This window comes from Scyliorhinus torazame, chromosome 3 (assembly GCF_047496885.1).
Source record: "Scyliorhinus torazame isolate Kashiwa2021f chromosome 3, sScyTor2.1, whole genome shotgun sequence".
NCBI classification, from domain to species: domain Eukaryota; kingdom Metazoa; phylum Chordata; class Chondrichthyes; order Carcharhiniformes; family Scyliorhinidae; genus Scyliorhinus; species Scyliorhinus torazame.
Window position 1 is genome coordinate 126303995 of NC_092709.1, and position 24419 is coordinate 126328413.

General features: G+C 48.5%; 1 protein-coding gene across 1 annotated transcript in view; it reads right to left on the minus strand.

Annotated features, from left to right (window-relative positions):
* Positions 1 to 24419, minus strand: part of LOC140408667 (protein transport protein Sec24D-like) — a 278487-nt gene that overhangs the window by 108740 nt on the left and 145328 nt on the right. The window contains exon 9 of the mRNA XM_072496182.1: positions 7986 to 8124. Coding sequence (XP_072352283.1) covers positions 7986 to 8124 — 139 coding nt within the window. The remainder of the gene's footprint in view (positions 1 to 7985; positions 8125 to 24419) is intronic.

Genomic DNA, 24419 nt, shown 5'->3' on the forward strand with positions numbered 1-24419 from the left:
CAAGAAAACCTCCTGCTGATTACCAAATACTGTCCACGCGGACAGCACAGTGGTTAGCACTGCTGCCTCACAGCACCAGGGACCTGGGTTTGATTCTGACCTCAGGTGACTGGGTGGAGTTTGCACATTCTTCAGTGTCTGCTCCAGTTCCCGCATGCTCCGGTTCCCTCCCACAATCCAAAGATGTCCAAATTAGGTGGGTTGGCTATGTTAAATTGCCCCTAGGTGAGGTTACGGGGATAGGGTGGCGAAGTAGGCCTAGGTAGGGTGTTCTTTCGGAGGATCGGTGGCGACTTGATAGGCCGAATGGCCTCTTTCTGCACTGTAGGAAATCTATGATCAGCTGATGAATCATGCTCCACCATGTTGAACACCTCTTGGAGGAAGCACTGAAGATGGTAAGGGTGCAGAATGTAGTCTGGGTGGGGGACTTCTAATGCCCATTACCAAGAGTGGCTTGGTAGCAGCACCACTACTGACCTAGCTGACCGAGTCCTAAATGACATAGTTGCTAGACTGGGTCTGCGACAGGTGGTGAGGAAACCAACAGGAGGGAAAAACAGACGAGACCTCATCCTCACCAACCTGCCTGCCGCAGATGCATCTGTCCATGACAGTATCAGTAGCAGTGACCATCACATAGTCCTTCTGGTGGCATGGCATCACAGTGGTTAGTGCTGCTGCCTCACAGTGCCAGGGACCTGAATTCAATTCTGGCCTTGGGTGACTGTCTGTGTGGAGTTTGCATGTATACGAAATAAGGTAAATGAATTGATGGCGCAAATCATCGTGAATGACTATGATTTAGTGGCCATTACTGAAACATGGTTAAAAGATGGTCATGACTGGGAGTTAAATATCCAAGGATATCAGACTATACGAAAGGATAGAATGGACGGTAAGGGCGGTGGTGTAGTTTTGTTGTTTAAGGATGGCATCCGGGCAATAGTAAGGGATGATATTGGTGCTATGGAGGACAAGGTTGAATCAATTTGGGTGGAAATCAGGAATAGTAAGGCGAAAAGGACACTGATAGGAGTAGTCTATAGGCCACCAAATAGTAACAGGATGGTAGGGCAGGCAATAAGCAAAGAAATAATGGATGCATGTAGAAATGGTACAGCGGTTATCATGGGAGATTTTAATCTGCATATCGATTGGTTTAACCAGGTTGGTAAAGGCAGCCTTGAGGAGGAGTTTATAAAATGTGCCCGGGATAATTTCCTGGAACAGTATGTAATTGAACCTACAAGGGAACAAGCGGTCCTAGATCTGGTCTTGTGTAATGAGGCAGGATTGATTAATGATCTCATAGTTCGGGATCCTCTTGGAAGGAGCGACCACAGTATGGTGGAATTTAAAATACTGTTGGAGGATGACAAGGTAAAATCAAACACTAGTGTTTTGTGTTTAAACAAAGGCGATTACAATGGGATGAGAGAAGAGCTAGCTAAGGTAGACTGGGAGCAAAGACTTCATGGTGAAGCAGTTGAGGAACAGTGGAGAACCTTCCGAGCGATCTTTCACAGTGTTCAGAAAAGGTTCATAGCGACAAAAAAGAAAGACGGTAGAAAGGGGAAAAATCGACCGTGGATATCTAAGGAGGTGAGGGAGAGTATCAAATTGAAGGACAAAACATACAAAGTGGCAAAAAATTAGTGGGAGACTAGAGGACTGGGAAGTCTTTAGGGGACAACAGAAAGCTACTAAAAAAGCCATAAAGAAGAGTAAGGTAGACTATGAAAGTAAACTGGCTCAGAACATAAAAGCAGATAGTAAAAGCTTCTACAAATATATAAGACAAAAAAGAGTGGCTAAGGTAAATATTGGTCCTTTGGAAGATGAGAAGGGAGATTTAATAATAGGAGACGGGGAAATGGCTGAGGAGCTGAACAGGCTTTTTGGGTCAGTCTTCACAGTGGAGGACACAAATAACATGCCGGTGACTGATGGAAATAAAGATATGATAGGTGAGGACCTTGAGATGATTGTAATCACTAAGGAGGCAGTATTGGGCAAGCTAATAGGGCTAAAGGTAGACAAGTCTCCTGGCCCTGATGGGATGCATCCCAGAGTGTTAAAAGAGATGGCTAGGGAAATTGTAAACGCACTAGTGATAATTTATCAAAATTCACTAGACTCTGGGGTGGTCCCAGAGGATTGGAAAGTAGCAAACGTGACACCACTGTTTAAAAAAGGAGGTCGGCAGAAAGCGGGTAATTATAGGCCGGTAAGCTTAACTTCGGTTGTAGGGGAAATGCTGGAATCTATCATTAAGGAGGAAATAGCGGGGCACCTGGAGGGCAATTGTCCCATTGGGCAGACGCAGCATGGGTTCACAAAGGGTAGGTCGTGTCTGACTAATTTGGTAGAATTTTTTGAGGACGTTACCAGTGCAGTAGATAACGGGGAGCCAATGGATGTGGTATATCTGGATTTCCAGAAAGCTTTTGACAAGGTGCCACACAAAAGGTTGCTGCATAAACTAACGATGCATGGCATTGAGGGTAAAGTGGTAGCATGGGTAGAGGATTGGTTAACTAACAGAAAGCAGAGAGTGGGGATAAATGGGTGTTTCTCTGGTTGGCAACCTGTAACTAGTGGGGTCCCTCAAGGATCAGTGTTGGGCCTGCAGTTGTTCACAATTTACATAGACGATTTGGAGTTGGGGACCAAGTGCAATGTGTCAAAGTTTGCAGACGGCACTAAGATGAGTGGTAAAGCAAAAAGTGCAGAGGATACCGGAAGTCTGCAGAAGGATTTGGATAGGTTAGGTGAAGGGGCTAGGTTCTGGCAGATGGAATTCAAAGTTGCCAAGTGTGAGGCTATCCATTTTGGGAGGAATAACAGCAGAATGGATTATTATTTAAACGGTAAGATGTTAAAACATGCTGCTGTGCAGAGGGACCTGGGTGTGCTGGTGCACGAGTCGCAAAAAGTTGGTGTGCAGGTGCAACAGGTGATTAAGAAGGCTAATCGAGTTTTGTCTTTCATTGCTAGAGGGATGGAGTTCAAGACTAGTGAGATTATGCTGCAATTGTATAGGGTGTTGGTGAGGCCGCATCTGGAGTATTGTGTTCAGTTTTGGTCTCCTTATCTGAGAAAGGACATATTGGCACTGGAGGGAGTGCAGAGGAGATTCACTAGGTTGATCCCAGAGTTGAGGGGATTAGATTATGACGAGAGGTTGAGTAGACTGGGACTGTACTCATTGGAGTTTAGAAGGATGCGGGGGGATCTTATTGAGACATGTAAAATTATGAAGGGAATAGATAGGATAGATGCGGGCAGGTTGTTTCCACTGGTCGGGGAAAGCAGAACGAGGGGGCATAGCCTCAAAATAAGGGGAGGTAGATTTAGGATGGAGTGTAGGAGGAACTTTTTCACCCAAAGGGTTGTGAATCTCTGGAATTCCTTGCCCAGTGAAGCAGTTGAGGCTCCCTCTTTAAACGATTTTAAGAAAAAGATAGATGCCTTTCTAAAGAATAAAGGGATTCGGGGATATGGTGTAGAGGCCGGAGAGTGGAGCTGAGTCCACAAAGATCAGCCATGATCTCATTAAATGGCGGAGCAGGCTCGAGGGGCCGGATGGCCTACTCCTGTTCCTAGTTCTTATGTTCTTATGTTCTCCCTGGGTCTGTGTGGGTTTCCTCTGGGTGCTCTGGTTTCCTCTCACAGTCCAAAGATGTGCAGTTTAGGTGGATTGACCATGCTCAAATTGTCCAAAAATGTGTAGATTAGGTTAAAGGGTTATTGCGCTAGGGCGGGGGGAAGTGGGATCAGGTGGGGTGCTCTTTCAGAGGGTCGATGTTGAGTCAATGGGCTGAATGGCCTCCTTCTGTACGGTAGGGATTACATGATTGCGGAGACAAAGTTCCGTCTTCACACTGAGTGTACACTCCAATGATGTGTCTACTACCATCGTGCTAAATGGGAAAGATTCAGAAATAGCAACTCAACACTGGGCATCCGTGAGACGTTGTGGGCCATCAGCAGCAGAATTGCACTCAGCCACAATCTTTCACAGTGGCTGCATTGCAGTGTTAATGTAAGCCTATTGGGACAATAATAAAGATGATGATTATTATTGTTATTAATCTGTAACCTCATGGTCTAGCAAGTCCCCCACTCTACCATTTATCACTAAGCCAGCAGATCAACCTGGTTCAATGAGGAGTGCAGGAGGACATGCCAGGAGTAACACCAGGCATACCGAAAAATGAGGTGCCACCCTGGTGAAGCTATAACACAGGACTACTTCTGCATGCCTAACAGCATAAGCAGCAAATGATGGACAGGGGTGTGATGGAATACTCTCCACTTGCCTGAATAAGTGCAGCTCTAACAACACTCAGGGAGCTTGACACCACTTCTTGTTTGGGACCACTTCCACAAACATTCGTGCTCCCCACCACCGACACACTGTAGCAGCAATGTGTACCATCTACAAGATACACTCACCAAGGAACTCACCAAGGCTCCTTAGGCTGTACCTTCCAAACCCATGACCAGTAACATTGTAGCCACCTGGGATGGCCACTTCCAGAGTACAAAATGGACACTCGCAAAGAATATAGGGAACTGTGGACAATGCTAGAAAACAAGCAGGCACAGAGCCTGAACGTATATTTGAGAAACAGCTCCCAGACGGAATTGAAACTATGGGTCGATTAGCATATTGATGGCCCATCTCCAGGAAACAAAGGAATGACACTCATTCCTCAGGTAACCGATACTATTGCAGACATCCCGGCGGCGCCAGTCCCCCAACCGAAAAGCACAAACAAAGCAAGGGCAACGGCCACCTAAGACACGCCCAGCCATCAGGGCACCCATCCCTTTATTGGTCAAGATCAATAACAATGATCGAGAAGCGGCCCAATTAATTGGGACCAAGTTTAAGGCCCGCCTAAAAGTGCGCGAAGCCCCTCCAAGTATAAGAAGGAACCCCCACGAGAGATTCGCTCTCTTGGACTTGGCTCAAAGTGGAGAGACCCATCCACCAGCATCACCAGAAGCAAGTAAGTTCAAGGTCAACGCTCGCTAGCAGACAGACGACCTTTGCTGTTCTGTATACCTTCGAACCCAACAGCCTCCGATCCGAACAACGGCCATTGTTCCTCTGGCTAAGTGGGCACCCGAAGTTAAGTATAGGCGTTAGCGTTAGAGATAGTTAAGTTTGTAGTACTGTTGTGCAGGAGTAGATCTTACTGTGTGTGTAAATAAATAGTATTGACTTTGAACTAACTAACTGGTGTATTGGCTCTTTGATCAGTATTCGGGTTTGAACCTTGTGGCGGTATCGAGAGATACCTGGCGACTCTAAAGTAAACATAATTAGGATTAAGGAAGGTGACCATATTGACCGCCATATTTATAACCAGATAAACAGAGCAACAACATCTAGCAGGGCAAGGGCGGCAGATACATGGGAACCACCACCTGGAAGTTCCTCTCCAAGTCATTCACCATCCTGACTTGAAAATATATCACTGTTCCTTCACTGTCGCTGGGTCAAAATCCTGGAACTCCCTCCCTAAAAGCACAATGGGTGTACCTACACCACATGGACTGCAATGGTTCAAACTTAAAGTGCATGGGATTGGGGACAGTGTATTGAGATGGATAAAAAAGTTGTTGGCAGACAGGAAAAAAAAAAAAGAGTAGGAATTAACGGTCTTTTTGAAATTGGCAACCAGTGACTAGTGGGGTGCCACAGGGATCAGTGCTAGGACCCCAGGGATTCACAATACATATTAATGATTTAGATGAGGGAACAAAATCTAATATCTCCAAATTTGCAGATGATACCAAGTTGGGTGGGAGGGTGAGCTGTGAGGAGGATGCAGAGATCCTTCAGTGTGACTTGGGCAAGTTGAGTGAGTGGGCAAATGAATGGCAGATGCTGTATAATTTGGAGCAATGCGAGGTTATCCATTTTGGTACCAAAAACAAGAATGCAGGCTATTATTTGAATGGCCATAAATTAGGAGAAGGGGAATATGCAACGAGACCTAGGTGTCCTCGTACACCAGTCACTGGAGGCAAGTAGACAGATGCAGTAGGCGGTAAAGAAGGCAAATGGTATGCGGGCCTTCATGGTGAGAGGATATGAGTACAGGAGCAGGGATGTCTTGCTGTAATTATACAGGGTCTTGGTGAGGCCACACCTGGAATATCGTGTGCAATTTTGGTCTCCTTATCTGAGGAAGGATGTTCCAGCTATAGAGGGAGTACAGCGAAGGTTTACCAGACTGATTCCTGGGATGGCAGGACTGACTTACGAGGTGAGATTGAATTGGTTAGGATTGCATTCGCTGGAGTTCAGAAGAATGAGGGGGATCTCAGAGAAACCTATAAAATTCAAACAGGACTGGACAGGGTAGATGCAGGAAGGATGTTCCCGGTGATGGGGTGTGTCCAGAACCAGGGTGCACAGTCTGAGGATAGGGGGTAGACCATTTAGGACAAGAATGATGAGAAATTTCTTCGCCAAGAGTGGTTGGCCTTTGAATTCATTACCACAGGAAGTAGTTGAGTCCAAAACATTGCATGGTTTCAAGAAGCAGTTAGATATAGCACTTAGGGTGACGGGGATCAAAGGATATGGGGGAAAGTGGGATTAGTCCACTGAGTTGGATGACCAGCCATGACCATAATGAAAGGCGGAGCGGGCTTGAAGGGCCGAATGGCCTCCTCCTGCTCTTATTTTTTCTATGTTTCTAAGGCAGCTCACCACCACCTTATCAAGGGCAATTAGGGTTGGGCACCAAATGCTGGCAAAGCAGCGAAGCTCATGTCCTGTAAAAATGATTTTTTTTAAAAAACACGGCTTTAAAAACATATCAGTAGTTTCACTGATTACCACAGATGGAATATTTGCCCTTGAGTTTGTGGAGGCAGCAGGAAGAAAGATTTTAAGAACAAGTGTAAACAAGCTTACTTTATAAGGGAAAGGGTTATTCTGATCCAACTGAATAAAATCTAACTTAAGTAAAATGTTCCAGTCAAACAGTTCTGGCAACATACTTGGAAAATAGCCAAGCACTTAATCCAAGCTTACACACATTGCTGATTTTTCTTTGAACAAATATGGTTTGATTTCATCTGAGGGAATGTAGCAACGTTAGTGGAGAAAGTGACGGGCAATTTAGCTATCAAATCAAACAACGCAACTTAAAGTCAGTTCCATGTACCTGATCAGCTTGCGTAAACTAACACAGGCAATTCCTTTTCAAGAAAATACAACTTAAAATCAGTTTCTAAATTTGCCAGAAAAGATGTTCCATGGTGAGCTTTTAGAATACAAGCCTTTGCCTTTGGGGGATAAACAAACCAATTCTATATTTTCGAAAAGTAACAGATCCCCTGAGGCGCTGCACATGGAAAATCGAATGCAGCAATATTCAATTAAGGTTGAAGCATCAAACCATGGAATTTATTGTCCTACTAGTAAGAAATAAATGCTTCTTTTAAGGACACAAAGTCAAAATGTGCTGTTAAGTAAATGCCGGGTGAAGTTAGCCAGCATTTCACAACAAAGTTTTAAGTACTCCAAAGGACCCCTCACCGCTCTCAAATACCCCAACCCTGTTCTCTTCCCCATTTTGTATGACTTAACTAAGGATTATTGGCAATGTGGCAGCCAGCCAAATGGTTCCAGGCCAAACTGGCAAGCAGCTTCTGCATTCGAAATTGGCACTTGCAGCTAGCTGGAAACATTCTAATGAGGCCCGAGGCTGCATTTCAGTTGCCACTCCCGATGCACCAACTACTCTGCACCCCAGAATGGGCCTAAACAGAATTTTAGGCCATACACTCTAGGATAATGCCCTTGAGAGCTGCAAAACACTATCAAAAGCAAGTTTCATTTTCTCTATTTAAGAGGGAGTCAAAAGTATTTGTTGTATTAGAGGCACCTGTCTGAACTGATTAACACCTTGTAAGGTTTCTAATGGCAAGAGATAACAAAATTAAATAGTAACCTTCATTGATGCAATTGCAGAATCCACATTGGTACCGCCGCCCACCTTCAATGAACTGCATCAATGGACACATGTAGGCTTTACACCTGTTGCAGCGAATAGGTCCACTCTCTCCATGGCTTACAACGCAGAGCGGTGCCTGTTGAAATGAAAAGCATTAATATATCAAAAATATTTAAATCAAAAATGATTACAGAGAAGATTGCCTCTTTTTGTAGTGTAATAATCTACCCATTCTTTATAAACGGCCTGCCATTTCATAACACAGTGTATGGAGGAAATATTCCTCGATATGAAGAGATTTCTGATCTTCAGATTATTGTAAATCGAACTATTAGTACTAGAACCAAGCACTTTTATTAGCAGTTCTCACATCACATTAAAAGACAAGCAACCAGACTTTAAAATATTTGGTATTCAGCTTTATATTACAATAAAAAACAGATGGGAACTATAATAAAACAATTCAATGTGTGTACAAACTATTCCTCTATCTGTGCCATTTATTCTATTTGTTTAACAATCTTTTGCTTTCTTCTTCTGATGCCAGTGACTCTTTGCTGAGTTATGATTCTTTGAGCCAAGGTGACCCTCCAGTACTATGCACTTCTGTGCATCGATAGGCAGTAAATGTTAGACAAGTCATCTGCAGGGTCCATCACAGCTGAGCCAATCATATCCACGCACATTCATCTGTGGAAGCATTCTGAATAACGGTCATCATTGAACCTCAAACTGAATTTCCACTCCTTCATCCAGTGACACGGACTAATTGCACCGTCTGTACTGCCTAGATTGGTCAGTTTAACAATATGGATAAAGTAGGGAGTTGAAGCAATCACAGCATCTTTCTCAAATTGCTAATAAGCACATATATATGTGTAAATATACTCCATGATGAAGCTTCAATCCTCTGTGGTAGAAAGTTCCAAGGGTTCACAACCCTCTGAAAGGACTTTCTGCTCATCTCAGCCCTAAATTTTGACCACTAATATTGACCACTGAGTTTGGTAATTGGTAAGATTTTAGAGTCCATTATTAAAGATGAAATCACAGAATACTTGGAAGTGCATGATAAAATAGGACCGAGTCAGCATGCCTTCGTCAATGGGAGGTCACATCTGACAATTCTGTTAAGAGTTCTTCGAGGAAGTGACAAGGAGGTTAGACAAAGGAGAACCACTGGACGTGATTTATTTAGATTTCCAGAAGGCCTTTGACAAGGTGCCACATAGCAGACTGTTCAATAAGTTAAGAGCCCATGGTGTTAAGGGTAAGATCCTGGCATGGATAGAGGATTGGCTGACTGGCATAAGGCAGAGAGTGGGGATAAAGGCATCTTTTTCAGGATGGCAGCCGATGACTAGTGGTGTGCCTCAGGGGTCGATATTGGGACCACAACTTTTCACAGTATACATTAATGATCTGGAAGAAGGAACTGAAGGCACTGTTGCTATGTTTGCAGATGATACAAAGATCTGTAAAGGGACAGGTAGTATTGAGGAAGCAAGGGGGCTGCAGAAGGTCTTGGACAGGCTCGGAGAGTGGCCAAAGAAGTGGCAGATGGAATACAATGTGGAAAAGTGTGAGGTTATGCACTTTGGAAGGAGGAATGGAGGCATGGACTATTTTTTAAATGGGGAAATGCTTAGGAAATCAGAAGCACAAAGGGACTTGGGAGTCCTTGTTTGCGATTCGTTTAAAGTTAACGTGCAGGTTCAGTCGGCAGTTAGGAAGGCAAACGTGACACCACGGTTTAAAAAAGGAGGTAGGCAGAAAGCGGGTAATTATAGGCCAGTGAGCTTAACTTCGGTAGTAGGGAAGATGCTGGAATCTATCATCAAGGAAGAAATAGCGAGGCATCTGGATGGAAAGTGTCCCATTGGGCAGACGCAGCATGGGTTCATAAAGGGCAGGTCGTGCCGAACTAATTTAGTGGAATTTTTTGAGGACATTACCAGTGCGGTAGACAATGGGGAGCCAATGGATGTGGTATATCTGGATTTCCAGAAAGCCTTTGACAAGGTGCCACACAAAAGGTTGCTGCATAAGATAAAGATGCATGGCATTAAGGGGAAAGTAGTAGCATGGATAGAGGATTGGTTAATTAGTAGAAAGCAAAGAGTGGGGATTAATGGGTGTTTCTCTGGTTGGCAATCAGTAGCTAGTGGTGTCCCTCAGGGATCAGTGTTGGGCCCACAATTGTTCACAATTTAGGTAGATGATTTGGAGTTGGGGACCAAGGGCAATGTGTCCAAGTTTGCAGACGACATTAAGATGAGTGGTAAAGCAAAAAGTGCAGAGGATACTGGAAGTCTGCAGAGGGATTTGGATAGGCTAAGTGAATGGGCTAGGGTCTGGCAGATGGAATACAATGTTGACAAATGTGAGGTTATCCATTTTGGTAGGAATAACAGCAAAAGGGATTATTATTTACATGATAAAATATTAAAACATGCTGCTGTGCAGAGGGACCTGGGTGTGCTAGTGCATGAGTCGCAAAATATTGGTTTACAGGTGCAACAGGTGATTAAGAAGGCAAATGGAATTTTGTCCTTCATTGCTAGAGGGATGGAGTTTAAGACTAGGGAGGTTATGCTGCAATTGTATAAGGTGTTAGTGAGGCCACACCTGGAGTAGTGTGTTCAGTTTTGGTCTCCTTACTTAAGAAAGGACATACTGGCACTGGAGGGTGTGCAGAAGAGATTCACTAGGTTAATCCCAGAGCTGAAGGGGTTGGATTACGAGGGGAGGTTGAGCAGACTGGGACTGTACTCGTTGGAATTTAGAAGGATGAGGGGGGATCTTATAGAAACATATAAAATTATGAAGGGACCGCCACCACAAACCTCTCCACGGTCCCCGTGCGGCCAGCGGGCACCGCCATCTTCCTACTCCAGGGCCATGTGCGGCCCCCGGGCGCCGCCATCTTGTCCCACGGATGCCACGTTCGATGGATGGGCGCCGCCGTTTTGTGCACCCCCAGCCATGTGCGACCAATGGGAGCCGCCATCATGGATGGACTCCCAGGACCCCAGCTCGGCTGACCACACACTGCCCGAAGAGAACACTCAACTGCTGCGATTAGCCTCGGTGACTCTGGATCAGTCCCGGCCTTGAACACTCTTAACTGCTACAATGACTGTATTTATCAATGGGCACGAGACGTCCTGCCTAATCGACTCTGGGAGCACGGAGAGCTTCATACACCCCGACACGGTAAGGTGCTGTTTTCTCCTCGTCGGCCCCGTTAATCAAAAAATCTCCCTGGCCTCCAGTTCCCACTCAGTAGAGATAAAGGGGTTTTGTGTAGCAAACCTCACAGTCCAGGGAAGGGAGTTTAAAAATTACCGGCTCTACGTCCTTCTCCACCTCTGCGCGGCCACACTCCTAGGTTTAGACTTCCAGTGTAATCTCCAAAGTCTAACTTTCAAATTCGGCAGCCCTATACCCCCCCACCCCCCCTCACTGTCTGCGGCCTCGCAACCCTGAAGGTCGACCCGCCTTCCCCATTTGCAAACCTCACCCCGGATTACAAACCCGTCGCCACCAGGAGCAGACGGGTACAGTGCCCAGGACCGGATCTTTATTAGGTCAGAGGTCCAAAGGCTACTGAGGGAAGAAGTAATTGAAGCCAGCAACAGTCCCTGGAGAGCTCAAGTAGTGGTGGTAAAGACCGGGGAGAAGCATAGGATGGTCATCGACTACAGTCAGACCATCAACAGGTTTATGCAGCTGGACGCGTATCCTCCCCCCCACATATCTGACCTCGTAAACAGGATCGCGCATTACAAGGTCTTCTCCACGGTGGATCTTAAGTCCGCCTACCACCAGCTCCCCATCCGCACTAGTGACCGCAAATACACTGCCTTCGAGGCAGATGGGCAGCTCTATCGTTTCTTAAGGGTTCCCTTCGGTGTCACCAAAGGGGTCTTGGTCTTCCAGCGTGAGATGGACCGAATGGTTGACCGGTACGGTTTACGGGCAACATTCCCGTATCTCGATAATGTCACCATCTGCGGCCACGACCAGCAAGACCACAACACCAACCTCCGAAAATTCCTCCAGACCGCAAAGATCCTTAACCTTACATATAACAAGGATAAATGCGTGTTTAGCACCGACTGCCTAGCCATCCTCGGCTAAGTAGTGCGAAATGGAGTTATAGGCCCTGACCCTGAGCGCATGCACCCCCTTATGGAGTTCCCCCTCCCTCACTGCTCCAAGGCCCTGAAGCACTGCCTAGGGTTTTTCAGTTACTACGCCCAGTGGGTCCCCAACTAAGCGGACAAGGCCCGTCCCCTGATCCAATCCACAGCTTTTCCCCTGTCGATAGAGGCCCGCCAGGCCTTCAGCCGCATCAAAGCAGACATTGCAAAGGCCACAATGCACGCCATCGACGAGTCCCTCCCCTTCCAGGTCGAGGGCGACGCGTCTGACGTAGCTCTGGCGGCCACCCTCAACCAAGCGAGCAGGCCCGTGGCCTTCTTCTCACGTACCCTCCATGCTTCCGAAATCCGGCACTCCTCAGTCGAAAAGGAGGCCCAGGCCATAGTAGAAGCTGTGCGACATTGAAGGCATTACATGGCCAGCAGGAGATTCACTCTCCTCACTGACCAACGGTCGGTTGCTTTCATGGTCGATAATGCACAGCAGGGCAAGATAAAAAATGATAAGATCTTGCGGTGGAGGATCGAACTCTCCACCTCGAGATCTTGTATCGTCCAGGGAAGCTAAACAAGCCTCCTGACGCCCTGTCCCGCGGCACATGTGCCACCGCACAAGTGGACCGCCTCCGAGCCCTCCACGAGGACCTCTGCCACTCGGGGGTCACTCGCTTTTTCCACTTTATCAAGACCTGCAACCTGCCCTACTCCATCGAGGCGGTCAGGACAGCCACCACGGACTGCCAAATCTGCGCGGAGTGCAAACCGCACTTCTACCGGCCAGAGAAAGCGCACCTAATAAAGGCTTCCCGTCCCTTTGAACGCCTCAGCATGGACTTCAAAGGCCCCTCCCCTCCACCGACCGCAACACGTACTTCCTGAACGTGATTGACGAGTACTCCCGGTTCCCATTCGACATCCCCTGCCCCGACATGACCGCAACCACCGTCATCAAGGCCCTCCATAGCATCTTTGCACTGTTCGTGTTCCCCGCCTACATACATAGTGATAGGGGGTCCTCCTTTATGAGCGACGAACTGCGTCAATTCCTGCTCAGCAAGGGCATCGCCTCGAGCAGGACGACCAGTTACAACCCCCGGGGTAACGGACAGGTAGAGAGGGAGAACAGAACGGTCTGGAAGACCGTCCTACTGGCCCTACGGTCCAGGAATCTCCCAGTCTCCTGCTGGCAGGAAGTCCACCCGGATGCCCTCCACTCCATCTGGTCACTGTTTTGTACTACAACCAACCAGACACCTCATGAATGTCTCCTTGTCTTCCCCAGGAAGTCTTCCTCTGGGACCTCGCTCCCGACCTGGCTGGCAGCTCCTGGACCCATCCTGCTCCGAAAACACATGCGGGCGCACAAGTCGGACCCGTTGGTTGAGAGGGTCCATCTTCTCCACGCTAACCTCCAGTATGCCTGTGGCATACCCTGACGGCCGACAAGATACGGTCTCCCTACGACACTAGGCGCCAGCCGGAGCCCCGCGCACACCCCAGCCACCAGTCCCACCCTCCCCTCCACCAGGGCACCTTACAGGAGGATCGGTCCTTCCGCCGGCCCCGTCTAGTTCCCCCCACCCACCAACGCACCCCGCAGGCGCTCCCTTCCCAGGTCAACAGTTTTCCCCACCAGCGCCGTCTAGGGGTGTCGAAGCTGCCACAAAGATCGAGGCCACGCTCCCAGAGTCACAGACGCCCGAGCCTCCACCGGAGTCACCACCGAAGCTCCTACGATCACAGAGGACGACCAGGGATCGACTGATTGCTTCATTTTAAATCATAAATTGTAATTAGTGACTGGAATTGTAAATAGTTACAAAACACTGTACGGAGGTATTACGGGACCTCCATAACTAATTCTACCACGTTGCCATGTTTGTAGTATCAGGCCACCACCCCCGCCGGACTCTTTCTTAACAGGGGGTGAATGTGGTAGTAGAGGTATTACGGTACCTGGTAATGCTGGAACACCATTGGTAGAAATTGTATGCTTCCTATTGGTCAAGCTGTATGGTAGCTCTGCCCTGCTAGGCGGGTTATAAGAGCCCGTACTGCCCCAGCAGCCTTCATTCTGTACCTGAGCTGCTGGGGGAAACATCTAGCTTATTAAAGCCTTCAGTTGGACTACAACCTCGCTTCAGTGGTCATTGATCGTGCATCAAACTGGTTGCCCAAGGGCGGACTCGCTGTTCCATTAAGCACAGTGGGTGGACTTGCGAAGCTAAAAGACCAGTTGGAGGTTCTGCAGTTAGGAAACTACAACAGGCAAGTTTGAAAAATGGTGCCCCAGGATGGAGGTGCCCTCTCGCAACCATTTTAAATTTTTTTCAAATAAAAAGTTGACTCGGCAGGCACTAGGCCACCAAAACCACAGGGTGGCCTGTGGCTGCAGCTTAACACCGGAAAGACTGGCCTGCCTGGAGCACTACCCCGCAGCTGCTCAGTCTCCAGCCAGCTGCACTGTCCCTTTCCGCCTCCAGAGACCTGTGGTGGCAGACTGGAAAATTCTAGCCAGCCACTGACCAGGCCTTAATAGCTCGTTGAATTGGCCATCCGCCTACCTCGCGCCCTCCCACCTGCAGGATAGAGCCCAGAAAATGACACAATTTTGTGCCAGCTGGCGGCACAAAGTTTCACACCCACCCAGCTTCATGCCCAATTCCACCAGAGGCTAAAAATCCTCCCCTCCATATCATGTTGTAAGGTGATCTTGTTGAAACATCAGTGTTGTATGTCGGTTCATCAGAACTGCAGTAAAATCATAGGCTGCATGATAACTCCGTATTGTTCTGCAGTTGAGCCCAAAATGATGGAACACTCTCATATTGTCCAGAGACCTGATCCCGTGAAGCATTACTGGATTGGGGGATAAATAAATCTGCTGTCTCATTGAACAACATTGCATCATGGAGGACCTGTGGTGATGGGAATGAATTATCTGATTCAATTGAGTTACTTTCTTAATAGGCCTTCAGATATTTAGTTCAGCATTACCGCATCTGTTGCAGTCCCTCCAAAAATCGGTTCATTTAATAATGTACAGTTGGGGAAAGGAACATGTTTTGCTACGTGTAAAAGCCAATCTGTTAAATATTTAATCCCATCAGCCCACCATTCAAATGACAGAAAAGGTGCCAGAAAATGAGCAAGATCAGTCAGGCAGCAGCAGACATGGCAGTTCTGATGACAGGCAGTTTGAACATTTAATTGCTTCTCGTTCCACGGACACTGCCTGACCTGCTGAATATTTCCAGAATTTCCTTTTCATATTTTATACGAGACATGGCAGAAAGTGCCATTTTAGCACTCACATAATTATATTAAAAGGTACCTTTCCCATGTAGCAACATACATAACCTGCATCTTAAAATGGTCTTTTTTTCAGCTACTCGCGGCAGTCTATGCAATTTAACTGTAGCCAAATTGTTGATAAATACTCTAGAATTTTTGAAAGTAGCTTTTGTTTTAGAGAAAAGCTCTCACATGTTCACAATCGATGGTCAAATGATTATAAGGAAATCAAATGAAACACCTCAGTATTCTGATTGTCCGATGTTCTGACAAATCCAAATCACAAAAAGAAAACCAAGAGACATTCCTTACCTAACTGAACTATTAAAAAAGGTGTGTATGAATAAAAGTTCTGGCCCTTACATTGAATTTTGTAAGGTTGCTGGTTAGGCCAACATTTATTACCCATCCATAGTTGCCCTTCAGAAGGTGGCGGTGAGCTGCCTTCTTGAACCACTGCAGTCTTTGAGGTGTAGGTGCATCCACAGTGTTGTGAGGGAGGGCATTGCAGGATTTTAACCCAGTGACAGTGAAGGAACAGCGATATATATTTCATAGAATTTACAGTGCAGGAGGAGGCCATTCGGTCCATCGAGTCTGCACCGGCCCTTGGAAAGAGCACCCTACTGAACCCCATGCCTCTACCCTATCTCCGTAAACCAGTAACACCATCTACTCTTTTGGATACCAAGGGGTGATATAGCATGGCCAATCCATCTAACCTACACAACTTTGGACAGTGGGAGGAAACCAGACCACTCGGAGGAAACCCACGCAGACTGGGGGAGAAAGTGCAAACTCCACACAGAGAATCACCCGAGGCTGGAATTGAACCTGGGACCCTTGAGCTGTGAGGCAGCAGTGCCAGCCACTGTGCCACCTTTCCAAGTCAAGTGAGTGACTTGGAGGGGAAACACCAGTTGGTGATGTTCCCAGGTATCTGCTGCTCTGGTCATTCTAGATGGCAGTAGTCGTGGGTTTGGAAAGTGCTGCCTAGGGAACCTTGGCAAATTACTGCAGTGTATCTTGTAGATGGTACACATGGCTGTCACTGTTTGTCAGTGGTGGAGCGATTGAATGTTTGTGGAAGGGGTAGCAATCACACGGGATGCTTTGTCCTGGATGGTGTCAAGCTTCTTGAATGTTGTTGAACCTGCACTCATTCAGGCAAGTGGCGAGTATTCCATTACATTCCTGACTTGTGCCTTGTGGATTGTGGACAGGCTTTGGGGGTGAGTTACTGGCTGTAGGATTCCTAGCCTTTGATTTGCTTTGGTGGCCACAGTATTAATATGGCTAGTCTAGTTCAGTTCCTGATCAATGTTATTCCCCCAGGATGTTGATTGCCGGGGATTCAGCGATGGCAATGTCACAGAATGCCAAGGGGCAATAGTTAGATCCTCTCTTGTCGGAGATGGTCATTGGCTGGCACTTGTGTGGTTCGAATGTAACTTGTCAGCCCAAGCCTGGATATTTTCCAGGTCTTGCTGCATTTGGAAATGGACTGCTTCATTATCTGAGGAGTCATGAATGGTGCTGAAAATTGGTGCAGTCACCTACGAACATCCCTACCTCTAACTTTATGATGGAAGGTAAGACATTGATGAAGCAGCTGAAGATGGTTGGGTTTAGGACACTACAGTAAGGAACTCCTGGTGATGTCCTGGAGCTGAGATGATTGACCTCCAACCATCATCCTTTGTGCCAGGTATAACTCCAACCAGTGGAGAGTTTTCCCCTATTCCCATTGACTCCAGTTTTGCTAGGACTCCCTGATGTCATACTCAGTCAAATGCTGCCTTGATGTCAAGGGCAGTCACTCTCACCTCACCTCTGGAGTTCATCTCTTTTATCCATGTTTGAACCAAGGCTGCAATGAGGTCAGGAGCTGAGTGACTCTGGCGGCACACACACTGGACGTCTGTCAGCAATGTCGCCTCGGAGGCAGTGGCAGCGTCTGTCAGTTCGGGCAGCATGGCCAGGAGGACTACTGTACGAACCCAGGAGAAAACGAATGACCCCCAATGAGTTGCAAGGGTAAGTTACCACCTCTCTCTTGGCATCAGTTCCGCCTGCCACCCCTCAAATTCCCAAATCGCCCCCACAAATCACTGGCTGACACCTTGCACCCTCCCCACATCCCATCTTTGTGCTCGTTCCTCAGAGCACCATGGAGCCCAAAAGCACCCCTTCATGTCCAGGTGTGGTGCCACACATGCCATCTACTATAGACACCCGCCCCATCAAGTGTATGGCTCGCAATGTCCTCTCTTTGTCTCTGCAGGAGAAGGTAGCCCATAATAAGTGGGAAAGGGCCAAGACAGGGAGGAGGAATCCCCAAGATCTGAGTCCACACCCTCTATGAGGAAAAGGCACTGGGGATTGTGGGGTTGCCCGAGGAGAGAGCAGTAACCGACTGCGAGATTGGCCTGCACCAGAGAGGTAAGGATTTACTGCCCATTCACCCAGATGACCTGTCCCAAGTAACTTGTTCATGTCAGCCAAAATGATCCTTCCCTTTCACTGACTACTTGTCTTGCAGGATCTGCGTCTGATGGGCCATTGGAGTCATATCCCTGCCTACCACCCAAGAGAATGCTTCGTAAGAGAGCTCCGAGGAGAATACCGGCGATGCATCCTTTTTTAAAATAAATTTAGAGTACCCAATTCATTTTTTCCAATTAAAGGGCAAATAGTGTGGCCAATCTACTTAGCCAGCACATTTTTGGGTGTAGCCACCTAAAATGGCTGATTCCCTATTAATTTGGCCAAAACCCGATTTAAAATGGCTAACCGAAAAGGCTGATGGGAAAAGCAGCCAACAGGACACAAACGGACAGCTGCAGACAGAATAGCGTATTCGGCTCTGGGGAAGTCGGCCCAGATCGATACGCAGGACTATTAGCAGCACATCAGCCCAGACATCTGCAGTTTAATCGGCTATCCCCGGGAACAATTGCAACATATTAGCAATTGAATGCCGGGCCAGACCTGTCGGTGCCTGCAGTGGCCGAAACAAAGACAGGTGAACGACCACCCCCCGATCGAGGAATCGCCCCATTATTGGAGCATATCGAACCCAGTGATTGGGAACAAGTCCAATCACTTGGGACTCAGGGTCAAGGGCCGCCCCGAGAGGCGGGAAGCCCCTGGGCCCTATAAAGTGAGGGGCCAAGTTCAGATCTCTCTCTCTCCCTTCTTCGCCTGCAAGAACCTTCAACAAAGAACCGTAAGTTTGACTCCAGCGATCACTACCCGATAAAGACTCCTAGCCATCGACCCGTATCAGCCTTTTGAATCCCGCGGGCCAGATCTGATTCGATAAGCCATTCGTTTCCCTGACCTGGTGGGCCCTCCCTAAAGTTAAGTATTGGCCAGTAGTGGTAGGTTTCGATATAGATAGTAGGTTTATTGTGTAAGCATTAATTGTTGTATCTCATAAATGACCGTTGATTTCAATCTTACTAAGCGGGGTGCTGACTTATTAATCATAACTCGAGCTTGAACCACGTGGCGGGATCAGAAAGATACCTGGCGACTCGTGAGCAAAGGTGACATAATCAGAGGTAATAAACTAAGGCTAAAAAGAGCAACATAATTGGCGACTCCCCCGGGACCCGACATAGAAGTGGAAAACCACTCCGGGAGAACCCCAACAATTTGAACAGAATCCAATCGGAAACAAAAACCACAAGTGTTCAAGCGGTTCTGGTTAATAATTCACAATTCAGAAGTGTGTGTATGCATGCGTAACTAACAGGGTTATAAGGTAAAACTGATAGGTTTTTGTTGCGTCAAAACTGTCGGAAGTCAGTATTTTCGGAAATTAGCGTAAGCCGTACCCGCATCTACGACACCACCTTAGCCCCGTTCCAAATTTGAACGTAGCGAGCAGATAAAAGAGATGGCCATGCAGGCAATGCAACGCCTCATGAACCCCGAAGAATTTGCGGTCGCATCGATCAGCAGCGTTAGAGTGGGACAGTGTCCCATTTGGGAAGTGGAAATTCGCAAATTTCTGCAGGGCAAAGGATGGCCCGTGTGGAGCGGTTTCTGTAATAATGACTCAGGTCCCGGAAGTATAGGGCATACTTGGTGGGAGAACATGAGTGAAATTCATAAGAAAAGCTTAGCGAAAGCGCGCAAGCCAATGGCAATCGTGTCCTGCATGGCACAATTGCGAGGCACAGAGGAGGTCGTCAGGACACTCCGAAAGGAAGTAGAGGGCACACATCGTATGAGTAAAATCGATGTATGCGAGATGGAAAAAGAGAACCTGGAATTGAAAAGACAGTTAGAAGCCAAAGATGAAGAGGTGGCTGACGCCAAACGGGGTCACCAGTCTTGTCTGGCGCATTTAAGCAGTTTTCAATCCCAGTATGAGAAGGCTTATCAGGACACGCAGTGTGCTGTCCTGGGTAAGAAAGAGACAGAGAAGCAGGTGGAGACGCTACAGAAGCAATGTAGTGATCTCAAGGCAGCCTTGAGAGCGCTCCACGCTGCAACCACAGAACAAAGGCAGAGTACCTTAGACCATGCAAAGTGCCAAAGCAAATTGCAGACCTGCAATCAATGCCTTCTGTCCAAAAGGGATTCCAAGACAACTTTGGGGAAAGTTTAGAACAGGAAGACGGCCCTGATTGGGAAGAACTGCAAGAGACAGCGCAGAGATATGTTCAGGGAACATGTGCGCAGGGAAAGCCCCAAAGGAGGAGAGCACCCAGACAGTGACACAGAGCCGGGATCGAACCTGGGACTTCGGCGCCGTGAGGCACAGGGCTAACCCACTGCACCACCGTGATCCGGTGATGCATCCTGACTATCACCCGCACCCTCCACCAGCACAGAGACACACACCTCGGTGGGCGACATTAGAGGACAGACCTCAAAGGCAGAATCAGGTGAGCACCACATAGCTGCTGATGCACATCAGGTGGAGGCAAGAACATCCAATGGAGACAGCAGTCAGAGGTCTGCTGGATCCCAAGACACAGCTGGGTCCCTTCCAGATACCAAGCCTCTGGACAAGGATCTCCCTGCGCTGATGCAGATGATAGGGCAGAGCCATGAGATTCAGGATTGTGTGTCAGTGATATTCCAACAACTGCGAGACCGATTGGAGGAATCCCAAAGGCTTCTCAGGTGCAGGAAATGGCACCGTGGCCAACACTTCTATGGTGGCGACTGCGGTGGAAAACCTGGAGCATGACGTCCATGCCTTGAGTGGCGGTATCCAAGACAGGGCTCGGTCTGTGACAACAATGACTGAGGACCTCAATATCATGTCCCAGTCACTGAGAGATGTATCCCACACAGATGGACATTGCCCACACACTCCAGAGCATGGCCCAGTGATAAGTACCATTGATGAGGGCGTCTTCACCATGGTGCCGACAGCAGGGGGCCTCCAGGACTGGCAGAGCCAGATGACTCAGAGGCTTCTGGAGCACATTCAAGCTGCAACTCCTTCCCATGGAGTCCCCCAGGGTCCTACTGGCACCCTCAGAAAGGAAGAAGCAAGCGCTGGAGGCCAACAAAGGACCTACCACTAAAGAGTCCATGGCAGTCTCCAGTTCTTCGGACTCCCAGCTCTTTCCACCAGCAGAATCTTCCGGTCCAGGTGAAGCTGACCCTGCCACGGATGGGCAAGCAGTGTAAATCAGCATCGACTTTGACAGGACTGGAAGATTCCGCTGGCGGCTGCTGTCAAGCCGCATTCACCGTGAGAAAAACAACAGCAGGAAGGAACTGGAGAATTCCACTCTGGAATATAATCTCAGATTGGGGTATTGTGGGCGTGCTAGCTTGTTGCTCAGTTGGAAGGATCTACCGAGTCGAATGGTGGAATTGGAAGTCCAGATTTTGGAATGGTCCAACTTTGCTCTTTATTAGAATGGCCGAAGCAATCCTCAAAAAAATCCTTCGCTAGATGGAGCGGCTGGATACAGGAGGACTTCTAGAATACCAATCCACAAAAAAATCCTTAGAAGACCCCCATCACAGCCCCCCATAAGGCAGACCCCTACAGAGACCCTCCTACAAGATTGACACACACGAGAAACACTCCCATAAGAGACCCCCACCAGACTCGCTGCCGGAGGAGGTGGTGGAAGCAGGTATGATAGTGACATTTAAGGATTTAAGGGGAGTCTTGACAAACATATGAATAGGATAGGAATAGAGGGATATGGACCCCGGAAGCATAGAAGGTTTTAAGTTAGACAGGCGGTATGATCGGCGACCTCCACCAGAGACCGCCTCATAAGAGAGAGCCCCATAAGAGAGAACCAAGCCTGGTGGTGGTGGGGGGGGGGGGGGGGGTGGGGGGGGGGGGGGGGTGGAATAGTGAATCACCTCTGATTTGTGCTCCCGGCGCAAGCGCCAAGAAGTGGTCATTCATCTCTGGTGGGAAAACATAGGGCACAATTCTCCCCCACAATTTCTAAGTTAATTTGTGGCGGGTTTTTCAAGCTGCGCCGGTGAGTTCCCCACCGCTATTGAATGACACTCTGTCACTTTTTTGGGCTTTGGGGAGTTTCTCACCAGTTTAGCCCACACTTCGAATTTCTTTTAGCATTCTGAAGCTGAACTCAGAGATCGGGCGGCCATTTTGAAAGGGTGTCCCGATCACTAAGTGAGCCTGTGGTTCCCCCACCCACACCACCCATGGGCAATGTCACCCCTCACACACATGGACACTACCCCAGACCCCCCCAAATGAGGACACCCTGCTATGTGGTCCCTGGGGGTCCTCCCTCTTCAGGCCCCCAAAGCCCCCTTACAGCAACCCCTCCCTTCTAGGAATCCTACCCATCACCCCCAAACCTCCCTGAGGCCCCTACTTACCTGCCCTGCATTCCCCCACCCTGAAAACCCCCACTCCACCCTCATTTCATGGGCATGGCCCCCTCACCCCAACCCTTGGCAGTGCCACACTGGCACCCTTGCACTGCCAATCTGGCATCCAGACAGTGCTCGTGATGGCTTGACAGTGCCATCCAGGCACCTCGGCAGTGCCAGGGTGGCGGTGCCAAGGTTCCAGTTGGGCACTGCCAAGGTGCTCACATTCCAATGGGAGGGCCAGGGGGCCACCCTGCACTTACCCTGTCCACCTAGGGGTCTCCAATGGCCCGGTTGCCGTTCCACCTGGTCCACATTTGTCTGGCTGCAGCCTCCCTGGGGAGGTCGGAGATTGATGGAGGCCAGTGGATCCTGGACAGGTAGGCCGTATGTAGGTTTTGTGAGCTAATTCCGCGAGCGTCATTCGGTCCTGCCCATTTGAGGCGGAGTTCCGACTCCGACGTCTCAAAGGACTCCGGTGAATCTCGCGGGCATGGAGCCTGTCAGATGGCTCGATGCAGGCCTCTCCTGGCATTCTACTGCCGCATTGTGCTTTCGCTTGAATGCAACCGGGGAATTGCACCCATAGTCTCCCAAATGGAGAATTCTGGCACTTTCGAAGAAACACTTAAATAGATTTTGGCTTTATGCGATATGTAAAAAGGTGAAAGCAAGCTGGCAAAAACAAACCTGATATTTATGTGGTATAGCATTACTTGCTTTTCTAACTCTGTACTCCAAATTATTGCTTAAAATAATTACTAAATCATACTGCTTCCTCCACCACCCTACTTGTCACTCCCCACCCCAATCATAGTTGTATTTGTTAATCAGGACCACACTTCTACACTCGAAGGGTTCAATTCAACCAAATGCTTTTAGGCTCGTGTTTCCAGGCACTCTCAGCACCGGGAAACACATGACTATACAATACAACACGCATTGTATATGGGGCCTCAGCAGGGAAAGCACAGCCGAGCTGCACATAGTCCTGTTTTGTATTTTGGGGACCTCCACTCGCTGGAACTCCCAGTGTGGGTTGCAAGAGAGTCTCCGAGTCCGAGGCCCCACAAGCGATCCCTTCATCCCCCTCAGTCCAAACACATGATGGTGGGTCCCCGCCTCCGCGATAACGCCTGCGGGTGGAGGGGGCCCAGGATGGCAATCCGGCACCATCGAGAAAGTGGGGCAGTGGTGTACACTTGTACGAGGAATATTAAAATGTTCCATGGTGTCGAAGCCCTCGGCGATGCTCCTCAGTGATTGGGCCATTCTCTGCAGCGCCTCAGCCATTCCTATCTGAGACCACTCAGCACCTCATCAAGGTCTGCCTGGTACTGGGTCTCGATCCTCCAGTGAGTCGGACAGTCTACCAAAGCCGTCAGCCATGACAGTCGTCGACTGCGTCTCGCTTTAGACACCTCCACTAATGCTGTTGACGTCATGCACCAGGTTCCCACTGTGGTCACCACTCTAGCAGTGGCCTCGGTGCCATGCATGGCCGGCTCCATCTCCTGCGTCCAAAGCTTCTTGGGCTCCCCTAATCGACTATGGACCTGCTGGAGTGTTGCTGTCATCTCCCTCTGGATGTTCCGGCTGTTCCCTAACGTTTCCATCAGCTCTGGGATAGCTTTTCCAGGGGCTCAGCATCTGGATGGGACCCAGCTGGGACCTGGGATCCAGTACCTCACTGACTACTGTCTTGCGTGGGTATGCCTGTCTTCACCTGATGTGCCTCAGTGACTGTGTGGTGCTCACCAGATTGTGTCCCAGAAGCCTGTCCACTAACTTGCCCACCGACATACGTGTCTCTGCGCTGGTGGAGAGTGGGGACGACAGCTGTGACACATCGATTGTGGCATCCTTGGGAGTTCTCCTCAGAGGTGGTCACATGGTAGGCAGGGGAGGGCACCACTCCGGATGGGCCGTCGGCTGGCGGACCTGTGGGAGAATGAACACGTGGTCAGTGGGAGGAATGGGTCAATCCGTATGGCAATAACAACTTACGTTTGACAGGTTCCTCACCTCTGTGGCATGTGCCGACCTCCGTGTTGGCGACCACTCTTTCCTCGACCACTACACTATCCTCCAGCGACTGTTCCTAGAACATCATGAAGATTCATATGTCCAG